The following is a 24,938-nucleotide window of genomic DNA, read 5'->3' as shown; positions in this document are numbered from 1 at the left end:
GTGAGAACCAAAGGGGCTAGAAACCTGCATCCTCTCCCCAGCTCTGCCAACACCTTTCCTGGGCTTGACCTCAGTTTCTCCACCTGTCATATGGGAATCACCTCTTCCCAGCTCAGAGGTGATTAGATTCCTCTGTCTGTGGAATTCCCCAGGCAAGTATACTGGAGTGGGTAGCCTTTCCCTTCTCCAGGGGATCTTCCTGACCCAGGGATCGAACCCAGGTCTCTTGAATCTCCTGTACTGCACCACTGTGCCACCTGGGAAGTCCCATATTAACTCATTTACTCCTTACAAGAAAACCAAAGTGCTAGATACTATTTTTATTTCTATTTTCCCAGCGTGGAAACTGAGGCTTGCAGAGATGAATAATAGGCTCAGCGTTAAAAAGGAATCCGGAAAACACACCCAGGTGTTCTCACCCAAGAACCTATGCTCTCAACCTGAGATATTAAACTGGCCCTCACATGGAGGATGGTGTCCGAGTCACATCTTCTCATTGTAGCTGTAAAGACTATTGCACCCAGAGCCACACAGCGGAGGGAATCTGGGCAAAACTTGAAAGAACAATGTTTCATTTCTGTCCCACAAATAACAGTCACTAGGACATGTTTCCTGAGTTCCAGAAGCTCACAGTCCGTTGGGGAGGAGACGGTGTGAACAGAATGACAAAGCTCTGTGACAGCAGGCATTCTCTCACGGGGGCCGGAGTGATCACCGTGCCAGGAAAAGGGCAGGCTGCCTGAAGGAGTTGCAAGGGGCAGAACAGCGAGGAACTTGTGAGCCAAGCGTCCAGGCAAGCTGATGATCAGCAAGGGGGCTGATGGAGGTGGAGAAGGGCCACCACAGAGAGGCCCCGGCACCTCCCTGGAGCTCCTGGCCATGGATGAGATGACCAGCCTTGCAGTGAAACGTAGAAGTGAAAAAGTTGCTCAATTGTGCTCGACTCTTTGTGACCCCATGGACTATACAGTCCATGGAATTCTCCAGGCCAGAATACTGGAATGGGTAGCCTTTCCCTTCTCCAGGACATCTTCCCAAGCCAGGGATCAAACGCAGGTCTCCCGCATAGCAGGCAGATTCTTTACCAACTGAGCCACAGTGGAAGCATGAGCTGTCTAGGGGCTCTGTGTGAAAGATCAGACAGCTGATTAAAGGTTCCTGTGTACTTGGCCTGAGCCCCTTCCACCTAGTGCCCCTTTCAGATCCAGGCACTTAGTCCTACCCTAGTCACACTCCTCCTCACAGGGCCCAAGGGGACATGCCCACTAGATGCAGGAAGAAGCTGGTAATGCAAGGTAAAAGGGGCAAGCTAAGACAGGGCCCCTATTTGTGCGCTTGGTCAAGCCTGACAAATGCCTCCCTTTCCTGGATGGCACTGCAACACATTCAAGCAGTCACGAGAAAGCAATTCGTTTCCCAAGGATATGGCCCAGGTCTCTACCAATTTCTCCTTTTATGTCTGCTAACATTTGCCTTATATATTGAGGTGCTCCTACATTGAATGCATGTATTTTTTATAATCATTATATCTTTTAAAATTGATCCCTTGATCATTATGTACTGTCCTTCTTTGTCTCTTGTAACAGCCTTTATTTTAAAATCTGTTTTGTCTGATATGAGTTTTGCTACCCTAGTTTTTATTTCTTATTTGGCTTAGCCGCATGGCTTGCAGGATCTTCATTCCCCAGCCAGGGACTGCAGCCAGGCCCCTCAATGAAAGCGCCCAGTGCTGACTGCTGGACCATCAGGGAATTCCCCTACTCCAGCTTTCTTTTGATCTCCATTTGCATGGAATACCTTTTCCAATCTCCTTACTTTCAGTCTGTGTATGCCTCTAGATCTGAAATGGAAAGAGAGGGCTCCCACACTCTGCCCTCAGCAGTCCCCAGAGCCACTGGGAGATACTGCACAATCCCTGGAGCCTCTAACAGTTCATGCTTGAGGCTCTGGGCTGCTCTGTCTGTGCCCCCTTGTACACGCCCCCAGCTCTGCTCTAGTAAACACGCCTGTGCTTCCTGCCGTGAAGCCTAGGCTCTATCTTCTTACCGTGGTTGTCATTCCTTGCTGGACCTTGGAAATACCTGGGAAGCCCTTGAAAATCTTCAGCATCAGGAATCCGCTGGCAATCCAGTGGTTAGGACTCCACACTTTCACTGCAGATGGTGCAAGCTCAATCCTTGGTCAGGGAACTAACATCACGTAAGCCAAGTGGTGTGACTAAAATATATAGAGATATATAAAATGTATAAGTAATATAAAATCTTCAGCATCATGTGGACTTAGTGAATCCAGAGATCAAAAAGACTGTGACTCTTCTCTAGGAGTTTCACAGATAGCAAGAGATACATATTTTCATTGGGATATTCATAGTACTTATTGAGGAACTTGGAAGATGTAGTCTATTTTCTCTGTTTTAATGATGATGAACTTGAGGCCCAGCTGGGCCACTATGTAAACAAATCACCAAACACCCAACGTGAAACATGAGATGCACACAGCAGAAAAGGGTAGAGTGGTTGTAAGGGAGCACAGAAGAGGATTCAATGAATTCCAACAACATGGGTCACAGAGGGCTTTGTGGAAGAGACAGCCTATGAGCTGAGCCTTGAAGAATGGTGGTGCTGAGAAAGGGGGAACAGGGTAGCCTCCAGATAGAGGGATCACCAGGAAGAGCCACACAGCGTCTTTACCCTGTGATAAACTTTATTGCTATGTGAACCCACAGATGCTATGGTTTCTGTCATTTGCAGCTTATTTTTCTTTGTTTAAAGAAAAATACTGAGCAGAAATATAAAACGTTTAACTGGCATTTTCAGTTCTTTGAGGTACTCTGCACCAGGGCTGCTGGTACAATTGTTCACTTTGTGTCCTACCCAAGAGGTGCCCTCCTGGGGCCAGGGGCGGGACTGGGCTGGGGAGTTGATAGTCAGCTGCATTCTGTTCACCAAGCCGTGCATCCAGTGTGGTCTGCATCTGCCTAAAGAGGAGAGGAAAGTGAAAGTGTTAGTCACTCAGTTGTATCCAACTCTTTGAGACCCCATGAAAGTATAGCCCTCCAGGCTCCCCTGTCCATGGAATTCACCAGACAAGAATACCGAAGTGGATTGTCACTCCCTTCTCCAGGGGTTTTTCCTGACACAGGGATCGAAACTGAGTCTCCCACACTGCAGGCAGTTTCTTTCTGTCTGAGCCACCAGGGGAGAGGAGAAGAAGCCTTTCTCTAATTCATGCAAATGTGCCATGTAGGCTATTGGTAGGCAGTGCTGCAGATCAGAAGAAATAAGAAATCCATAGCATTCAAAGCAATTTGTTTCTGGACTTCCCTGGTGGTGTGGTAGATAGGAATCTGCCTGCCAAAGCAGGAGACACGGTCCAATCCCTGGTCCAGGAAGATCCTACATGTATCATAGCAATGAAGCCCATGCGCCACAACTACTGAGCCTGTGCTCTAGGACCTGAGAAATGCAACAAGAGAAACCACTGCAATCAGAAGTCCATATACTGCAATGAAACTAGCCCCCGCTCACTGGAGCTAGAAAAAGCCCACGTACAGCAAAACACCCAACACAACAAGCTCCCCCACCCCCAGCCCCCGCCAAAATTTGTTTTTGTCAGAGTCTAAGTGTCTGCTGATATCCCAAAATCTGTCATTTGGGGTAAGACAAGAAAAAAAAAAAGAGAGAGAACTGTCCCCACCAATCCAGGTGGCTTTTAGATTTTGTATGGACACAGTATGAGTGCATGTAGTCATTGTTTGATCTCCTTTTAGTCTGGGGACGTAACAATGTTATGTCTGAGTTAGAACATACTCAGCAACCAGATTTTAAGAAGATTCTTTCATCCACCACAGACACGTAAGGACCAGAAATCTACAGATTATGAGAACAAGAACGACTTCAAACATAACACAATCCAAAACCTTCATTTTACAGAAAGACACAGTATAGAGAGAGGTTTCCCAGGTGGTTCAGTGGTAAAAGAATCTGCCTGCTCGATCCCCGGGTCAGGAAGATCCCCTGGAGGAGGAAACGGCAACCCACTCCAGTGTTCTTGCCTGGGGAATCCCATGGACAGAGGATCTGGTGGGCTTCAGTCCATGGGGCCACAGAGTCGGGCACAACCAAGTGATTGAGCATGCACAGTATATAGAGAGACACAGTATATAGAGACACATTCAATCATTCGTTCATCACCTGCTGCTTGCTTACTATGTGCAAAATTCATTCTAGAAAATACGGAACAAAGGCCAGAGAGCCTCTTACCCCTAGTAAGAGAGATAAGACCCAAATACATAATAAAATAATAATTCATGACCTAATAAAGATACAAAACAAACAGGCATATTCATATGTATTTACATGTTTATGGAAAAATCTAGAAACATGTACACCAGCATTTTAATAGTTGTTCTCTCTGAAGGGTGGGTTACTAGTGATATTTTTGTTTCTTTTTTATACTTCATTGGCTAATTTTTTTCATAGTGACCTCTTCATAGTGTGAAGTTTTGTGAAGGAGAGACCTTAAAGTTGGTTTCTGGAAGATGTGTGGGCTTTGGATGTGAGAAGATGAGTGGAGGGAAGAAGATCAACAAGGCTTGATGTAGAAGAAACTGAGCAGTGGCCTCGCTGAGCCAATTCTGAGGCTCTTAAAGGTCTGGGCTCCTCCCACCAAGTTCAGGAGTGCTGAGGAGCCCCCCCAAGAGAAGCAAGCACGATGATTACTAGTTATTGAAGCTGACGAGCACCATCCAGGGTAATTTTGTATGACTTAAATATATGCCAACAAAGGTCTGTCTACTGAGAGCTATGGTTTTTCCAGTAGTCACGTATGGATAGGAGAGTTGGACCATAAAGAAGGCTGAGCATCGAAGAACTGAACTTTTGAACTGTGGTGTTGGAGAAGACTCTTGAGAGTCTCTTGGACTGCAAGGAGATCCAACCAGTCCATCCTAAAGAAAATCAGTCCTGAATCTTCATTGGAAGGACTGATGCTCAAGTTGAAGCTCCAATACTTTGGCCACCTGATGCGAAGAACTGACTCTTTAGAAAAGACCATGATGCTGGGAAAGACTGAAGGTGGGAGGAGAAGGGGACAACAGAGGATGAGATGATTGGATGGTACCACCAACTTGATAGACATGAGTTTGAGCAAGCTCTAGGAGTTGGTGATGGACAGAGAGGCCTGGCACACTGCAGACCATGGGGTCACAAAGAGTCAGACACTATTGAGTGACTGAAATGAGCTGAACTAAATATGCTTATATGTTCTTCCAGAGTCAGGTGAGACCCAACTGAATCCCTCTCCTCAGACCCCATGGCAAGTTCCCCATTGCATGGAAGTGATCCTTAGACTCCACCCATCCATCTCACCTGCTGCCCCAGGGTGCACTTGTACCTTAAACACACTCCATTCATACCTCCATGCAGCTCCACTCAGGCTGCCCCTTAACCCAGAATGGTCTTCCTGCCTTTCCCCTTCATGCCAACCACCCATCTTTAAGGCTACCCTGCATACCATCTCCTTTATGGGAAGGCTCTCTTGTGCATCCTGCAACCCCAAGTCTCTGAAAACTATCTGCATTCACGTCTCACCTTCCTTCCCAGGTGATGGTCAGAGTCCTCTGCAGACATGACTGTTCTTTCCCCCAGCCCTTCATCTCCTTCACCTGCCCGCAGGTCCCATCCTTGAAAGGGTTGAATAGAATGGCATGGAATGTTTTGCATTTTGCTGTGGAGCCCTAGTACAGGAAGGGCAAATGTCACATGGCTCAGGAGACTTGGGAGCCTGGCATTCTGTAATCCCCTAACTCCAAGAAATCAAAGCAACATTGTATTTCGACTTCACAACACATTCTGTGATCAGGCATCACAGTAGCATTTTACAGAGGAGGTAGGGATGTGGAGAGGGAACCCCCACACTGCAGCCATTCTGCACTTAAGGGCTGACTCTCCCAGGGCCCTCCAGCATGAGATTTATAATAAGGGTACCATCTGCATATTGAAGAGTCCCCAGATCAACTCTCATTCCCAAGCTCCAGGCCCTTTGTCCCTTCTCTTAATAATATGCACATGTCATTAACATGACAGACCCTTTCCCCTTCAGGGGGCCTGGGAAGGGAGGATCTTCAGCTGGGCACTTGTGCCCCTTGAATAAGGATTTTCAGAATGTGGAAACTATTGATCCCTGGGAGTTAACTGAGGGTGACTCCCCAAAGCTAAATATATGTAAACATCTCTTTTAAAGGTGCCTAAAGTGGCTCAGACAGTAAAGAATCTGCCTGCAATGGGGACCTGAGTTTGATCCCTGGGTCGGGAAGATCCCCTGGAGGACAGCATGACAACCCACTCCAGTATTCCTGCCTGGAGCATCCCATGGACACAGGCGCCTGGCAGGCTACAGTCCATGGGGTCGCAAAGAGTTGACAGGACTTAGTGACTAACATTTTCACTTTCAGAAGGTCTATTTGACTTGCCTTCTCCTTCACTCTGTGAAAGAACCCACCTTTAAATCCTCAGGGATGCCATCCTCCTTCCACTGCCCCTCCCCCTCAACAGACTTCTCCAAAGTGATTTCACAACCGCCAATAAAAAGGAAACTCCACCCGGGAGTCATGAATCTCACAGATGACGTTAACAGCAATTTCATCACAGGGTCTTCAACCCAGGGAAAGAAGCCCCAAGCCCTGTTTAGGTACCTGAACTGTAGCTTCTCTGATGAAACAGAGTGTGCCTCCCAACTGGGTCTTGGGGAGGATTTGATGCCATGTGTCCCAGGCAGTCTCTGGGACCAGTCCATCCCCAGATGGCTTTAGGAAGGCCATCCCCTCACTGCTTGGGATTATTTGGTGACTTCAAAATTGCTCCTTTGGCTCCTTACAAAGACTTGAGAAATAAAGGGGATGCAAGAAGGGCCAGACTAGAAGACAGAAGCCAGCATCATGGTCATGCCTCCATAGCATTTTTATTATCATCACTATTATTAGTGTTATCATTATCATTATCTTGAAGGAGACTCAGAAGCTGAGAGAAGTATAGGGGACCAGCCAACCGGATGTGGGTCCCCAGCCTTTGTTACCCTCCCATCTTCCCATTCCTGGTTGACAGCATCTCCAGAGGAAAAGAGAGATTTCTCCTCCTTCCACAACCTCAGGATGACTCGTTCCAGGTCACCTAGCAGAGGTTCCAGAGTTCAAATCCCGATGCTTGGACACCAGAGCAATATTCTTTCCAGCTCATCTTTGCTTGCCAGGCCCTTGAACTCTGCAGGGCTGGTTGAGCCCTCAGGGTATGTGTGGTGAGGGTCCCATCTTCAGCCTTCAGGCCTACCCAGCTAGCCTGGCCGAGCTGGTCCCACCCTGCAGTGGCAGCACAGCAACCACTGAGGCCTTGTGGGTTAGGCTTAGCGAGGGGAACTCTCCACTCCGATGTGCCTGGAGACTGGGTGTTTACTGGGACACAGGACTTTCAGTTTTAAAACTGGGACAGTCATGGGCCGACTGGGACCAGTCAATCATGCTAGGTAAAGGCAGGGGATGGGGGTGGGGGAAGATACCACACCCCAGTTCAGTTCAATCCAGTCGCTCAGTCGTGTCCAACTCTTTATGAACCCATGGACTGCAGCACACCAGGCTTTCCTGTCCATCACCAACTCTCGGAGTTCACTCAAACTCATGTCCATTAAGTCGGTGATGCCATCCAGCCATCTCATCCTCTGTCAAACCCTTCTCCTCTCGCCTTCAATCTTCCCCAGCATCAGGGTCTTTTCCAATGAGTCAGTTCTTCGCATCAGGTGGCCAAAATATTGGAGTTTCAGCTTCAGCATCAGTCCTTCCAATGAACACCCAGAACTGATCTCCGTTAGGATGGACTGGTTGGATCTCCCTGCAGTCCAGGGGACTCTCAAGAGTCTTTCTCCAAATCCACAGTTCAAAAGCATCAATTCTTCAGCACTCAGCTTTCTTTAAAGGCCAACTCTCAAAAAAGGGCTTCTCCTTCTGAAATGGAAACACTGTGGAGATAGCATGTGAATGGCAGTGAGCACCACAGTAAGCCTTCCTCGGTGGGTCCTACTCCAGTTACCCAGCCCTCAGCATCCATGCCTCCAATGAAGTGGGGGCTTAATCAGTTAAATGCTGCTTCTTTGCTCCAACATGTTCACATCGTGGTTCGTCACAGTGGACAAGAAAAAAGTCCTCCTGGGATTGCCCAACCAGCAGAACCCACAGCCACATACTACACAGCAGCCTCCACACACATGCAGCCAACGGTAAGGGAGGCTCAGACCTCGGTGACTAAATGACATGCGCACTTATATTACCCAGAGGAATTTCCAAAGAGGGGAAGTGATCTCCCAGAACTGTCAAATGAAATGCCTTCACAGCCATCCAGGGAGTTTACAAGACAACAACCCGGAAGACACAGAGAAAACCTCCAACTTCGTTATTTTAATTATTTTAATGAGATGTTTGGGGAACAGGGTTTCTAGTAGAAAGATGCTTTTCCCTCAAGAGAGACTATAACGTATTAGTTCAGAGAATTCAGAAGAAGGACCAATATAGGATTAGAAAGATCTACTTTCATATCCAAATGCAAACCAACCACTTACAATAGTAAACTTTGGTCTCAACCCTGCCCTCCTTGTCAACAAAGATGCCTCTTAACTATAGCTTAAGCATCTTCAGATCTATGGTATCTGTATAAATTCCCTGTTCTTCTCGGCTTTAAGCCAAAGAAAAGTGGCTACAGCAACCCAAGCGAATACTCAAGGTATTAGCTGTCTGTTATCATATTCTGCTTTCATTTGAGCAACCCAATTAAGAACTGAATTTATCATCGTTTTCTCTAGTTCCAGATGAGATAAGCCTGTGTATCCAGTTGCACAAATTGAGAATCTCTAGCTGGCTGTGAACAATGAGTCAAGTCTTTTCACTGGTAATAATTATTGAATATTATGGGACAGTTACTTGTTAAAGGTACCATAGAGCAGAGCAATCAGAGATATGCCTATTGCCTTTAAAGGTGTATCTTAGCTGGGGGAAGCCTACTTAGAGATGAACCCAGAAAGCAAACAATGAAGTAAGAGGCACATGCTAAATAAGAGCTGACTGTGGCAATAGGAACTCATAGAAGACTCCCCAGCTTCCACAGTGCTGTCCCATTCTTCATACACTGTATGGCATTCCCTATTAGAACCTTGGGGGTGATGACTGCTATTGTTGTTTGAGAGTTACAGAAAGTGAGAGGCAGACGGAAGTGGCTTACCCTCAGCCACAGACTGAGTAAATGGCAGAGCCTAGTCCTGCTTTTCACCCAGAGCTTCCTGGAGACTGGAGAAGGTTCCCACACACTGCAGATATTTGTAGCAATCCAAGGCTTCAGACACTCCCCAAATTCAATGACTCTCCTTAGAACTGAAAGGACTTCCCTGGCAGTCTAGAGGTTAAGACCCCTCTTTCCCAAAGCAATGGTCACACGTTCAGTCCCTGGTGGGGGAAGATCTTGGTGCATGGTGTTGCTAAAAAGAAAAGAAAAGAAAAAAGCAAAATGCAAAATTATCAAAAGATTTTTAAAAAAGAAGAAGAAGAACTGAAATGGAGCCTTGGAAATCACCGACTCCAACCCCTTTCCCTTCCAGACAAGACAATAGAGAACCAATCGCTTACCTCCTGTGCCAAGACTGCAAATAGCAAATAACTGAGCTAAGATCCAAGCCCCGAACAAGTATTTTTATTTCCCAGAGTTGCCTCCCGGTCCACAGGTAACATCGTTCTGTAGGCTGAAAGGACTGCTTTCATTGTCCCCTTCAGGAAAATAGTCGACGGTAACATAAGATCCAAAATTCAATGGGTAACAAGCTATGGATTTGTGAAAAAATAGACTTATCTCTCGCAAACCACCTCCCTAAAGCCTGCTGAAATTCTTGGGGTTGCTGAAAGGCAGAAGAAAATTGATTTCACCTTGCCTCTTTAGGCCACATCTCGCAGCACCCCAACTGTGTTTAACACAGGGGTATGTGCTGTGTGTGTTCTCCTGATATGCATTGTACCATAGGTTTGTCTGCTTCAGCCATAAAAAGGCTCTGTTACTTCTCCTGGTCAAAGGTTTCAGGATGAATGTCTTGTAGCAGGATACGCCAATATCAAAAGAGATCAGGTAACTCTGGTCAGTGGGCTATGAAGAGATTTCCTTTACAAGTAAGGAAAACTAATAAACCATTGTAGAAGGCGTCGATGTTCTGCCACACTCAAATTCCTAGGCTTCGTCTTAAAATAGGCTTCAAAGCTCACATTCATTTGTTTCCAAGGTACCCGTTTTCAGGTTTTGTAAGGCCTCTATTGAGGAACAAAAGTCTGCAAAGTTCTTGTTAAGCGCAGGCTTGTGATTTTGTTCTACCAGCAAAGGTTTTTTTTTTTTTTTTTTTTTTTTTTTTTATAGAAAGATTCTTTTCCCTAGTAACATACTAGGGAAATGGAGAAAGGAAGGTTTCTGTTAACAAGAAATCAGATTATTGAATAGACGTACATCATTCCCAGCATGCACCAGGCACTATTCCACATGCCATGTGTTAGCTAATTTCTGAAATCCCCCAGAAGCCCAGGCGAAGTACATGGTGCCTTCAACCCTAAAGTGCCTGTGGGGAAACTACACAGCCCAGAGCTTTTCTGCGGGAGTCAGATTCAAAACGGACACTCTAACTCTAGAGCACACTCAGCTACGGCTTTCTCTTGCTTCCCTTTGGGGTAGGAAAGAAGGCATTATTGGGGCAACTTTGCAGACATCCACAGGAAGACGCAGAAGGAAGCGCCTTGAACTGGGAAGACTGATGGCACAACTGTGCCCCGGGGTGCTCTCCGCCGGCCCTGCCCCTCAGCTCCAGGGAAACTTCCAGATCATTCTACTCTAAACTGCAACTCTCTTCCCTCCTGCTGTGGCAGCTTAGAATTCCTCCATCCTGTTCTAGTTTCACAGCATTTACCACCTTATTCAGTGCTATTTAATTCAGTTGATTATTTTCTTTCTTTTTTACCGTTGTCACCCTCTCCGAGAATATAAGCTTCCTAAATCATGGATTTAGGGGAGTTTCATCTCTTGTTCACTGATGTCTCCCAAGCTCCTGGATCTGTGCTTGGTGGGTGTGAAGTAAATGTTTGCTATGAAAGAAAGAAGGAACAGAAGGAAGGGGGAAGAGGGGGAGGGAGAGAAAGGAAGAAAAGAGAAAGAAAAGGGAGCGGACCATCTACTGCTTTCTCACCCAGCGTTCCACCTCTGAAATGGGACACTGAACTTGATGGCTGCTAGTGTTAGTCACTCAGTCGTCTCTGATTTTGTGACCCCAAGGACTGTAGCCCACCAGGCTCCTATGTCCATGGAATTCTCCAGGCAAGAATCCTGGGCGGGGATGCCATTTCCTTCTCCAGGGGATCTTCCCAACCCAGGGATCGAACCTGGGCCTCCTGAACTGCAGGCAGATTCTTTACCATCCAAGCCACTAGGTAAGCTGCTTCCAAATATAATAACCTCTGATTCTAAAGACAATCCAAACCCAACCCATATTAGGATTTTCAAAAGACAGCCATTATGGGGATGAAAGAGTCAAACCCAGAAGACCCAGTTCCCAACACAGGTATAGAATGAACCGGCCAGCCCTCCTGGAGAATTGTGAGACTCAGGTATAAAAACTTGGGTGATCTCTCGGATGCTACACAGAGGTGGGAAGATTGGAACCATTGTCACTACAGCGCAGGGGACCTGTGGCCTCAGATGAGTGTAAAGGCTTCTTAGGCCCACAGTAGACCAGCAAACCAGCTCCCTCCAATAGCAAGTTCCATACCGGGAGCCTGGAGGAAGCAGATTCAGCCACGGGACCCCTCACAGACTTTGGATCAACCAAAGCTGGTGATATACTTCCCACCAAGGACTTGATTCCAAACTGCGGGCTCCCTGAAGACAGGCCTCCCGTGTGTGTTTCATTTTCACTTCCAGCAGTCAGTTTCCAAGGTTCACTGATGCCCAGTGGATCTTCTTTCCTGACAGGAGTTAGCCCAAGAGCTTGGGAACCCATTTGGCAGGAGGCTCTCCATAATGGTTCTCACTGTGTTCCTTCCTCTGCTGCCTACTCAGCCATCAGCCCTTCTACCAGCTTCTGCCAAGGCCCTGTCATCTGCCAGCCACCTGGCCAGGACTGAAGAATCAGAGGTGAACAGAATGCTATACTTGCTTTAAGGGAGGTAGCTCAGCTGGTAAAGAATCCGCCTGCAAAGTAGGAGACCCTGGTTCGATCCCTGGGTTGGGAAGATTCCCTGGAGAAGGGATCAGCCACTCACTCCAGTATTCTGGACTGGAGAATTCCATGGACTGTATAGACCATGGGGTCACAAGGAGTCAGACACAACTAAGCAACTTTCACTTAATGGTCAAAGAGTTCTGGGAGGGTGATGAAGATAGCTCTTCTCTCTTCAGAGGTAATGAGGGATTAGGAGCTGAAGACCCACCCCTCCACCCTCCACCTTGGATATGAGAAATGCTCCCTGAAGGAGGTGATGTTGCATTTGCCATTCAAGGTTGAAGAATGTTTCAATAAACGGAAACTGGGTATCCCAAGAGGAAGGAATATAGTGGGACAAGTCGGAGGTGAGAGACCATGAGCGTGTGGTTGGAAGGAGTGGTGTCTGTGGAGGAGGAGGGATGATGGAGCTGGTGTCCAGGGTGGAAGCAGCCTCGTGAGCTGGGCTGAAGATTTGGACTTAATCAGTCAGAGATCCCCAACCTCCAGGCCTTGGACTGGTACCTCCTGCCAGATCAGGGGCAGCATTAGATTAGAAATAAAATGCACAATAAATGTAATGCACTTGAATCATCCTGAAGCCATCCCTCCCACTCTCAGCCAGTGGAAAAATTGTCTTCCATGAAATCCATCCCTGGTGCCAAAAAAGGTTGGGGACCACTGGTGGGGAAGCACTGGAAGTTTTAGTGCAGGGTGAGCTAGCTAGGACTAATATGGAAACACTCTGTAGATGGATCGGTGAGCCAGGAGGTAAGGAAGCCACCATGTGACTGTGGGGAAAGCCAATAGATGGGAAGAACATGGGGGTGATTATCAGAAAACTCCAGTCCCAGGTTATACCACTAATTTGATGTGGGATCCTATGACCCCATTCCATAAAATGAAGTAATGCAACAAGATGACCTCCACAATCCTTCCAAGTCCTATGATTTATTGATCTAACCAGTACAGAGTGGTTTCTCAAACAGTCTCAAAACTGCTCTTGGAATGCAAAGAGGGTCTGTCATGTTATTGAAAGGAGTGGTTCAATTCTTCTGTGACTACAGCAATTACTTTTTAGATAATTGCAGAGCTAAATTGGGTGGCACTTTCCAAATGGCAAATAAGAGGTATTTTATTTTAGTTTTAATATTTTAATACATATTTTTGATCCACCTAAAGCAAAAAGTTCTCTTTAGGGTAGCATAAAGAACATTATTAAAAAGGTTGTAAAACTAACAATGAAAAACAGATCGTAAACATTTAGAAGAGAATGGGCACTAAGTGTATAGAATTTGAAACAGAATTTGGCTCTGAGATTCCCAGCAGCCAAAGCAAAAATGAAGCTTGGTAGGAATGCCAATCTAGGGCCTCATTCATCTCAATGGTTTAATCTCCTCCAGGGCTGGAGTTCCAGTCATCTGAAATAGTTCTTCATGCACCTTATGGGATAACAACAAACAGAAATTGGGATGACTGAGTTGAGTTTCAAGAATCTGAGGTCTCTTGGCTCATGGGTACAGACAAAATACAGAGACTGCAGGGAGATTTGGGGCCAGCAAAATGCAAATAGATTGGAAGTCTTTTTGAATGACAATTCAAAAAGGACTTTCAAAGGGTGTTACTTTCTAGTATGGGGATGGGGGCAAGGAGGGAGATTAAGGAGTAGAAAGATTTCAACATGGTCTGACCATTGGCAATACCACCAACTTCTTAGGAAATATGGCTGAAAAGCAGGCGGGGGCGGGGGAGGACCTCAAATTCTAAACTGCACTGGACTATGTAAAATGGCCAAAGTAGCTGGAGACCCACATGGCCTAGGGAAGCAAAGCCCCTTCTCATTCCTGGACCCGTTTTCTTCTGAGCAAAGGTCTTTTCACTACAAAGCTCCTATCTGAGATGAATGAAACCTTAGAGAAATGGCCTTGAATAGCACCAACACCTAAGAGAAGTATTTGTAGGCTCTATTCTGAGAAGCTGAACACCTCCCCAACAAGGACATCACCTCCCATGAGGGAAACTGTGAAATTGCCCCCTAGCTTCATTGCCATCTCCGTTCCCCAGACTCCAGAACCTGCAAAGGTTAATGCTGCTTCCATAGGCTAGTCCAAACTAACAGGAGTGTCAAGCGGACAGAGCTACACTCATACCCCTGTGCCTCTCCTGAAGGGATGGGGCACTTGACTGGGGCCACACAGTTCTCACACCACACATCAGTTAGCTTTTGGAAAGGAGGGACCAACTCCATCCTTATTTCGCTACAATGCCTTAGCTTAGTAAATTCTGACCAGAGCTTTCTTGTTGGAGACCAACTACATATACTTTGTGCCAAAATATAAAGCCATCAGCTAACAGGACAAAGGTTACCAACACCAAACACAACCAATTTGTAGAACTTGGGGCCTTAATTTTACTTCTCATTCTAAAGAATCTGATGTCCCAGCTGTTAAAAGGACCCTGATGCTGGGAAAGATTGAAGGCAAAAGGAGAAGAGGATGGCAGAAGATGAGATGGTTAGATAGCATCACTGACCTCGATGGACATGAATTTGAGCAGTCTCCAGGAGACTGCGAAGGACAGGGAAGCCTGGCGTGCTGTAGTCCATGGGATCGCAGAGTCAGATACAACCTAGTGACTAAACAGCAACATAGGAAAATGTTTTGTAAACTATGCGATGCTATTGCTAGCACATATAGTCACTAATAACGTATCGATATTGTATAATTTGGGAGAAAGCTCATAACCTTCCTAAGTTCAGTATCCTCCCCACCAAGAGGGGACAATGGCGACTTATCTTTGGAAAACCAAGTTCCCTCTCTAGATTATGTGCTCTTTACAATCTTTACAATCGCTGCTTAAGAGGTAAGAGTTTAACCACTGCTATTAAGGAAAAAAAAAATGTTGCATCATTTAATTGCTATTTATTTTCATAAACATGAGGTATTTCAAAGTGCTATAAGATGCAGCACTAAATATATACATTTTGAAGAAATTAAACACAGAACTTTGCATTTACCCAGTTCTATGCACCAAACATGAACAAATACATTAACAGGAAGAAACAGGCTAGGAAAAAGGCATATATATATAGTAAATTTCTTTACAAAAGTTTCTTAGTTCAAAAAGTGATAAAGTAATATCTACTCAAAACTTTCACAACTCATTTTCATACGAAAATATAAGTATCAAATTTAGTTATGTATCAGCATCATACTAAAGTATACAGGCAGTGTAAGAATTAGTACAGTACATAACAGAGATTAACAATATATTTGTATACAAAACATGCTCCTCAAACATTGAGGTATTACAGTACTTAGGTGTGAACTTCCAGTCTAATACTGGCCGCAAAAGCCACCTCTCATTACCCAGGACGTATACAAAAAGGCAGGTGTGTCCATGGTATTTACAGAAATGTTCCCCAGGGGTATCAGTGGCAAACCCCCACGTGGCATCGGCTGGAACTTAAGCACCATTTTAAAAAGAAGGAATGACTTTCTGTCTGGAAACTTGGAACAAACAAGGTGACTTCAACAGCCCCAGAAGGCTCCCAACGGTCACAGGCTTCAACCGCTGTCTCAGAAGTGACGCACAGGAAAGCCGCCAGGGTCACCAGCATCCCATCAATGCAGGTCCTGGTAGGACCCCTCGTGTCCTGCTCCCCACCCCAGATCCGAACTCGACGGGGGACCGATTTGAAAGTAAACCAACATTCTTAATGTCAACACAAGGTTTGTTTAAAAAAAAAAAAAAAATCAAAATGTGCAAAGTGGCAGTGACTGTCCAGTTCTGAGATGCATTCAGCAAGTCCGAGCGTGTTCAATTTTCTTTAGCAACTGCTGCTGTCTGGCCTGCAGCTTCTCCTTCTCCAGCAGAAGCTGGTGCTCCTCGGCCTGGAGGGAGTGGACATACTCGGTGGCCTTTTTCAAAATGACCACTTTGGCAGCCTTCTCGTTTTTCACCAGCTCTGGCACGTGGTCCCTGAGCGTGAGAAAGCTGGAGCGCAGGTCATTGCGGCGCTGGCGCTCCAGGATGTTGTGGTTCCGACGGCGCTCGCTGTCCTCCGAGTCAGAGTTGCGGGGGCTCAAGCTCTTAGCCTTGGGCGGGGGGACACTCTTGAGGGGCCGTGGGGAGGCTTCGCTCTTGATCTTTTTCTGGGGGGGTGCCTCCTCGCTCTCCACGTAGGGCGACGGGGCGGCATAGTTGTGCTGCTGGTGGATGGGGACGCAGCGTTTGAGGATCAGCTCCCCTGACGCAGCCCTCCCGGGGCCCAGGGCTGCACTCTTGGGACGAACGGTGATGGTGAAGGTGGTGACAGCCTTGCTACTGGAGGATGACCGCCGCTTCTCCACAGTCACCACATCGATCTCCTCCTCCTCGTCTTCCTCCTCCTCGTCTTCATCATCTTTGAGAACAAGATGAGAGTTATTCTCACGGTAAGGCACATAGGAATGAGATATACACAGTCTCACAAGGTAGGCCCCAGCACGTGGTCTGTTATGACTGATCCATCAGCATCAGTCTCTGAACAGAGATGTATATATTTTTTCCCTCCCCATCCTCATCCTCCATTCAAGCTTGAGTGGGTGGCAGAAACAAAAAGAACCTTGGCTTTGGAGTCAAGACAGAATGGAGTCAAGACAAGTCATCACAGTTTCCCCGGCAATGAAATGGGGAATGACACCATAGGTTAAGTTGAAGGGATAATATATAGACAGAAGCTCAATAAAACAGTAAGCTTTCATCATCGTCGCTAGTCTGCCCCGTAGACTTATTTATATTTCCATCTCCATACTTAACTGACACTTCTCATTTTAGGAGCCTCAGCTAGCCACTACTTACACATGATGGAGTTTGATTTTTAAGTCAAATAAACTTAAAGAACAATTTAATTAACTAAAGGAGAAAAATACCTTGTCTTCCATGAACATGAGTTCTATACAGTAAGCAGTTTTTCAACTAACAAAGATTAAACCTTAACTGCAAAGTTGTAATCCACCGGAGCTCTAAACCCAAATAGCGGGCACCTCTTCTCAAAGTCACCACCAACAGCCACAAGAACGTGTAGCATCGTGTGTCCATTCCCCACCCCACCCCCCTTTTCATTTACTACCAGGCTTGGATAGAAAATTATTGTTTAAAATGCAAGCATGAAAATCAAAACACATCTTCGGCTTGATCTGAAGGGGACCGGAAAGCTGAACAATTGTGGGATTTGTTCTAAAGCCGAAATGTGAGGCTGTTCCAGTCTGTGGGTCCCTTTAAGCCAATGTTTTGGTTTTCTGCCAAGAAGACAGCTGTTGGAAGGAAGTGCTTCCTCACCGAAAGCTGTCAAGGCACAGACATTAAAGGGACAGACCCGTTCAAACTGGAGGCTTATCACCAAGTTTCCTTCCAGGAGCCTGGGACCAATCTGTCCTCAGCCCCAAAGGAAATTTAGGCTTTTTATGCATCTGTATTCTGAAAACACTGGATTTCAAGGTCCCAGGCTCCCAGCTCCAGGGACAAGAGCTATTCCAGTATTTGAGTAGAGTGCTTCACTTCCAGGCAAAATCTTGGTTTTAACCCTACCCTTCAGTTTCAGCAGCAGGCACACAATAGAACTAATCAATGAGTGCTCCAGGGTGTGAGCATTCCTAGACAGCCGGCTAAGCGCCCGCCCTCACCTTTGAAGGGCACTGGGTTACAGAAACAACTCGGATCTGAAATTAGTCCTAGAATTCTGGCTAGAAGACAAAACCCGGCCGGTTTTCACTGCACACTGTAAAGAGGCCGCCCCTTGATAATGCACACAACCGCTGTGGTACTTGCCGCCAGCTGCTCAATAAAGAGAGGAGGGGTGGCCCCACCACCCCCAGCCTTTCCAATCCTCGCTCGCCCGCCGGCCAGCATATCGCCGCCTGCTGGCGACCGACCAGAAGCAAATAGCCCACCACCCAGAGAGAGGGAAGGTACGGAGGTTTGAAAAAATAAAAAATAAAATCGGTACTCGCGATTTGTGCAATGCCCCTTAACTTCCTGCACCCTTAATAGGATTTTGCACAGGCCTGCCGTTTATGGAGCGTCTCTCCACCCCTGACCTGTGTCTCAGTCTTTTTTCACCCCTTGGGCTAAGAAGTTTCTATCCAAGCAATGCAGCCTGTGGCCCCCTGAACCCCATCTCAGCTTTAACCACTCAACTTTTCCTAATTTGCCCCCCACCCTTGGAGGGCACGCTGCCGAGAGAGATGCGGGACGGGGTGGGGGTCAGTGATGGAGTCAGGCTCCCGGAGGGAGCTGAACGAACTTCAGTTAACCTGAGGCTGGAGAACACAGCTTTCACTCACCCTCTTCTCCGAACTCTGGGGATCCGCTTGGGAAAAACCTAACCTCTCAGCCATCAGCACTGTCTCCAAAATACTCTCTCCCAAAGCCAGAACTCGTGAACCACAGACGGGGCGGGGCCACCCCAGCCCCAGCGCCCCAAGGAGGCAGCCGGACCCTGGCTCCCGCTTTACCTGAGTCGCTCAGGGTGTCCTCTCCGGAGGTGCTGAGGGCCTTGTGGTCACTGGCGCTGGCCAGGCGGCCGCCGGTGCGCGGAAGGGCGACTACCGGGGCGGCCGCCGGGGCTGCACTGCCCGCCCCCGAAGCGACCGCGGCCGCTGCCGCCGGGGCACCGGCCGGGGAGGCGGGCACCGGCGCGGGCTCGCGCTTGTTCACCGGGAACGGGAAGACCACGGCGGGATCCACGCACTCGGCGGCCGGGTGGGCGAGCTCGGCGGGCAGGGCGGCCCCGGGGCGGCCCGGCCCGGCAGCCGCGGCTCCGTGGCCGCGGCCCGGTGGGCTGGGGGCGCCCGGGGCCGGTGCTGCGGACCCCGCGGCGGGCGGCCGGCCGTGCTGCAGCTTCTCGCTCACCGCGCGCTCCAGCTTCTCGCGGGCTGAGAAGCCGCTCCACATGCAGTCCTGGAGGATGACCGGGTTGGGGGTGAGACCTCCCAGACCCCCCAGGCCGAACGCGTCCTCCTCGGCCGGGTTGCCCCACAGGTCGGCCTCGGGCAACAGCATCTCGGTGGCCCAGTTCGGGGGCTCGGGGCTGTGCTCCGGGAAGGCACGGCTGGGCGACAGAGGGGGGGTGGGCAAAAGCTCAAACTTCTTCCAGATGTCCTCCCCCGGGGGGGTCGAGTCGGGGCCGCCGAAGTAGAAGTCATCTTCGTCCGGGTAGAAGCAGGGCTGCAGCGAGTCAAACTCGAGGTCTGGGTTCTTGCAGATCATGCCCGGCATGGTGGACGCGGTGCAGCTCGGCATCGGCTCGCCTCCTGGCCCCCGAATGAGGGCTTCTTTCCTCTCCGCTCTTTTTAGTTCGGGGGGTGCTTCCTTCCCGTGGGGGGCGTTGAGGGCGGGGGCCTGCGCCAACCTCCAACACTGCAACCGACAGACACACCAGGAGAGGGTTGGCAAGCGGAGCCGGATACGGGGTTGGGGGTGGGGGGGGGGGGACGACAAGCAGCGGTCGCCCCCTCTTCCTCGGTTCCTCAGTCTCCCCTCCAAGCCCCCTACTCCGCCCAGCGCTCCCGAAGGTGGAGGAAGTTGTGTCTCTCGCTCTCTCCCTCCCTCCTTTTGTGTACAAGCTGTCTACGACAGGGGTGGGAGGGGGCATGCAGATGCGGGGGGTGGTGGCCTGGCTCTGCAACTTTGGAAACTGCCATTTCATTCACACCAGGCAATGCCTGGGGGAAGGGGCTGTTCAAGGCTGCAGAATTCTAGCTCCCACCAGCTCGCAGACAGCCCCGGTGGCACCTAAGTAGGGCCAGCTGCTCAGAGGAAGCCCAGGCCTCCAACTCAGCAACTGGGTATAGGATTTAGAGTACCCTCAATTCCTCCTTTGTAAAATTGCCACCTCCGGACCGCAAGCAATAGCGGGGGAAGGGGAGGGGGCGGAATTCAGACAACTTTGCAAATGGAAAAAATCCTTTCTCTAGACCGAGACCAACAACAGGCACCTCAATCCTGAATCCGCGCCCCCCGCCTCCCCCCGCCAAAATTTGATGAGACGCCCCCAGCAGTCACTGGCTGCAGGCAAAGTACTGCCAATAGCTGATTCTGAACGTCTCTAACCCCACCCCCGCTGCTCCAAACCCCCAAGTACGCCCTCTTCCTGAGAGAGGCTGAACCCCAGTTCCTGGGAACGGTTCAGGGGCACCAGCGCTAAGAGGGTCTCGCGGAGAGCCGCTGTCTCCTCCGAGCTGGAGCAGCCGTGACCCAGATTACCACCGCAACGGCCTCGCCTTGCTGAACCCCTTTCGTCTTCCTCTGGGGGCACCCTTTGGAGACGAACCCAGTTTCGGGGTGGGGACGCACCAGCTCCCCATCACTTCAGATGCAGACAAACGTTCTAGAGAAGGGTGAATTTCCTTTCGATGAAGCCATTACACCCCCCTGGCAAGGGCAGTAGAGGATTTAGGGCGGGTCTCTCCAGTCCCGGAGCCTTCGAGAGTGGAACTGGCTTTTCAGGGAAAACCCCGAGATGGTTTTGTTTCGGAAACAGTCCCCCGGGCATATTCGGGCCCCCGGTGCGTCAGCCGCGATCCCGTCCGGGGTTTGCCTTCCAGCCGCGCTCGCCTCTCCCGGGGCGCCGGTCCTTACCTCCCGCCGACTGCCGGGGATCCGGAGGCGATTCTGTGCGGGGGTCTCCGGGTGGCCAGGAACGGGGGGTGGTCCTCGGGTGGCTGCAGTCCGTGCGCGCTTGCGCCTGGCTAGCGCGAGCTCGGCTCCAACCCAGTTCCCAGGAGCCCCCCGCATCCACCCAGCGCGTCCAGACAGATGACTGTCACTGGCTGCGCTTTGAAGCTCGGGGGATATTATTAACTGAAAAATCTGACACACCCGGGGGGCGGGGAGAGAAGGGGGCTGCGGCACAGACAAGGGGGAGGGAGAAAGGCAGAGGAGCGCGGCTTTACCCCGCCCTCTTGATTTCCATAAAAATCAGGGGAGGCGCCAAGGCTTTCGCGCCAAAAGCCACTTGCTTTTCTTCTTTGCAGAACGGAGGCTGCAAAGCTGGGAAGCCCGGGGCGTGCTCCTCCCGCCCTTTTAGACCCCCAGGCTTGCACCGGGTGCACTCTGCGGACCAGCTGCGAATCGAGCTGTGCAATGCCGCACCCAACCCGCGGGCCTGGCCATGGCTCGGCATTTAAAAAAACAAAAAATTTTTTTCCGGAGGGCTCCAGTGGTGTTGGTTGAGGTTGTGGGGTTGGGGCGGGAGGTGGTGGGGGACAGTTCAGAGGCTCCTAACCCAGCCCCCGCTTCGACGGCGCGAGTGTGCAGCTGAGCTCGAGGCCAACGTCCAGCCGGGCAGTGGAGGCGGGGGAGGGCGGGGAAGTGGGTGGTTGCTCGTGGGTGATCTCGGAAGAGAGGCGGGAGCCAGGGTGCAAAGTGGGAGGGAAAGGACGCGCCCATTTAGGAACGAGACCGCCGGAGGTTTTTCTAGTTTTAAATTGAAAGGAGAGGGGCGCCCCCTTGTTTGAAAATAAATAAATAAGTAACTGCGGGCGACGAGGGTGGCGCAGCGGTGGTTTCTTCGGCCGAAGGCGACACCTCGCGGAGACCGCGCAGAAAGCGGAGCTGCTGGGCCTGGTCTCGGGGGGCGGGGGGCGTCGGAGCGCGGCCACCGGCGCCTTCCAGCCGCCCTGTGAACCTATCCCCACCACCGCGAGGGGGGAGGGGGTGGCGGCTTGGCCCCGTTTCCGCAGGGAATGGGCGAGAGGCTCCCCAAAATGTCTCCATGGGCTCCCGAGTTAGCCTTTCAAAAACCAGGGATTTCCCAAATTCTGGGGAGGCGGATGAGGTTCACATAGGAGTTGTGGTCCACAACTCCGGCAGCCCAAACCCTGGTTCGGAAATCTTGGCTCCCAGTCGTCGGAGGCAAAACAGTAAGCGGCTGCTGTCACTACTCAAGACTCTGTGCCTTGGTTTCTTCAGTTGCCAAATGGAGTTAGTAATGGTGCTTACCTCATAGAGCTGTTATTGAGAAATAATTTTGAAAGCACTGAGAACTGTGCCCAGCAGCACAGGGTGAGTGTTGTCAGCTATTGTGAATTACCAGACCCTGATAGATTCTTCCGGAAAAATGAACACCCTCACCTCTGCTCTTCCAACCCACGACCACTAAATGAAGATTTCAGCCACTGATTAAGGCTCTGATTAAGCTTTCCTGCAGATGTGTTGGGAGGCAGGGTAGACAGAGTTAGAGATTCTAGTACCCATATTCCCCAGAACAATCCCAGTCTCCCCGGCAGCCCCCTTAACCAAATGCACAACAAAGTGGGATTTCCCCTGGAAGAATTCCTCTTGGAATGATTTGGGGCAGAGAAACCTGCCCTCCTCTGCCCCTGCCCTGCCCCCCAGGTTGGGGATGGGGGTGGGAAAGCTTCTCCACCTTTTTCCCAAACTGGAAATGCCAATCATCCTCTCCATTCATCTCCACATTCAAACTAGTTATGGATGAGGATGCGGAGGGGCAGAGGGCAGCCTGTAAAATGCTCACCTATTAGCATTTGTGAAGAATCCCCAGTCCTTACCCTGGATACCTACATAATTCAAGGGGAGGGGGCAGGTTCCTGGAGTCTTAGGAAGTGACCCATGAATGAGGATGAGCTGCCCTTCCAAACACTTTCATTATTATTTCCTTCCCATATGCAAAGCTCTAAACCCTTGCAAAAGTCTTTTATACCCCCCTACTTCTGCTTTTCCCTAACTCCCTAATCTAAACCAAGCCCTCCTGCTGTTTTCTCCCCAAGCATCCCAGATTTTCCTTCAAAACACTTGCCTTCATTTGTAATGATATCTGCCTGGGAGAATTTGTTTACGGCCAGCTTCCCCTGAGACAAGGAGAGGAAACTGGCTCTGTCCTCCTCACCCTACCTGTGTCTGTCTTGCTCCGGGAGGCATCCACCTCGCAAAGCAGATACCTGTCCTACAGTATAGTATTGTTCAAGGCAGAGGTCCCCGAATGAGTCCTTCTGAAGCAGCCAGCTGCTCGGAGAGAGTTTCTGTTTGTCAGCAACAGAGGGAAAGAGGAATGATGACCACACCATCAAGGCAGCAGCCCCAGGAAGGGATCTCAGAATTGCCTGACCCACCCTTTTACCGACAGGGCAGGGGAAGTGTCAGCAAGTCAGGTTGGCCCCTGTCGCTACAGAGTCCTACCTTGTCCTCTCTCACCCGACCTGTACCCTTCACCACAGCATTTGTCCTTTGTCAAGGGACAAAGTGCAGCAGAAAATGAGAAGACAAGAGACCCGGTTGCTCTGTGTGCCTCCAAGCAAATTGTGTATTCTTCCTGGACCTCAATCTCTAATCTCATCCTTTTAATGCTAACCAATAATTACTGACAAGTCTGAATTTGAAGTTTAACAGAGTGATAAAGTTTTACAAGTATTTATTGGTACTTTCATTTGCAAATGGAAAGATAAAAGACTTTGTCTGTGGAGAAATCTTGCTACTGCTGGTTCCTTGTCTGCTTGTAGGGAAACCTTCAAATTCTTCAGAAGGTTGAAACTCTCTCAGACTATATGGACACACATGAAATAAATCTTTAGAGGACTTGGAAGACAAGTTCATCCAGCATCCACTCAGAACAGAGACGAGTGAAGGCACAGCCTCAATGAGCTCATCACAGACTGAGGGAGACACATGTGAAATGGACCAACAGACAGGATGGAGTTGTCCACAGGATTCGGTTTATAAATAAGGCGATTTTTGAGGGGGAACAATGTTTTTGCTTACAAATCCCTTCTTTAAAAAACAGAGCTAAATCACACACATACACGCACATTCAGAGGAGTCCAACCCATGATTGGCTAGGCGATCAAAAACCTCTAGATGTTTTTCCCAGATTGTGAGTTAAAGATCTGGATCCAGCTTCAGGGACCTCAGTCCTAGGAAACTTAATGGGTCCTTTCCTGCCCACCTCACCCCTCCACCACCAAAGTGTACATTTTTGCTGATTAAATACTTTTAAAATTCATGACTCTTCATTTAGAATAAAGCTAGCTGCCTAACTTACCCAGTTACTAACGAATTAATTAAGCAGCTTAATGAATGAATGAAACTTAAATTGAAGTTTTAAATTGGAAAAAGTCAGATAATAAAGTTAAAGGAAATATAGAGTGGCATTCTAAGACAGCCCAGAAACACAGACGGAAAATTTGAACATATTTGACAGCAATGAAAATTTTCAGTTATACTGAAAACACATCCAAAGTCAAAAGACAACGGTGTGATAGAAGAATATTTGCCTCATCTATAAGAGACAAAGAGCATATCCTATGTCTACAAAGAGCTCTTTCTTACACATCAAATAGAAAAGCAACCCGATAGAAATATGGGTCCAGGATAAGAGTAGATAATTTACTGAGTAGGAAATGCAAATTGTTCCTAAACATATGAAAAGATGCTCAGCTTCACTAGTAGTCAAGGAAATGCAAATTAAATCTCAAGGAGATTAACATTTTTTGGTCTAGCAGATTGGCTCAAGTATTGGCAAGGCTGGGGAGGGGGGTAGGGACCCTCCTTACACTGTTGGCATTCCAGCCAGAAGAATAAAGGCAATCCCAGTCTTCCAAATCCACCCTATTGTTACAAGAAAAAATAAAATAAATATGTCAAAATGCATGAACAAGAAGCTGTGTTACAGCCTTGTC

At 48.8% G+C, this 24,938-nt stretch overlaps 1 protein-coding gene across 1 annotated transcript; it reads right to left on the bottom strand.

Annotated features, from left to right (window-relative positions):
- Window positions 1–15,167: 15,167 nt before the first annotated feature.
- Window positions 15,168–21,072, bottom strand: MYCN (MYCN proto-oncogene, bHLH transcription factor). The gene is made up of 3 exons (XM_027966531.3): window positions 20,884–21,072; window positions 18,759–19,662; window positions 15,168–16,666 (listed from the first exon to the last, which is right to left on the bottom strand). Exons 1-3 carry the CDS (start codon window positions 21,037–21,039, stop codon window positions 16,062–16,064), a joined length of 1,665 nt encoding a protein of 554 aa, XP_027822332.2. The 5' UTR covers window positions 21,040–21,072; the 3' UTR covers window positions 15,168–16,061.
- Window positions 21,073–24,938: the final 3,866 nt, after the last annotated feature.

Source organism: Ovis aries, chromosome 3 (assembly GCF_016772045.2).
Source record: "Ovis aries strain OAR_USU_Benz2616 breed Rambouillet chromosome 3, ARS-UI_Ramb_v3.0, whole genome shotgun sequence".
Lineage (NCBI taxonomy): Eukaryota > Metazoa > Chordata > Mammalia > Artiodactyla > Bovidae > Ovis > Ovis aries.
This window is presented reverse-complemented; position numbering and strand designations above follow the sequence as displayed.

Excerpts from the sequence above, each read along its gene's own strand:
- MYCN (XM_027966531.3), bottom strand. The coding sequence starts at position 21,039 with ATGCGGGGGGCTCCTGGGAACTGGGTTGGAGCCGAGCTCGCGCTAGCC. Across the intron at positions 19,663-20,883 it reads TCCCCGGCAGTCGGCGGGAG|TGTTGGAGGTTGGCGCAGGC; the intron begins GTAAGGACCGGC and ends TGTCGGTTGCAG. Across the intron at positions 16,667-18,758 it reads GGACACCCTGAGCGACTCAG|ATGATGAAGACGAGGAGGAG; the intron begins GTAAAGCGGGAG and ends TTGTTCTCAAAG.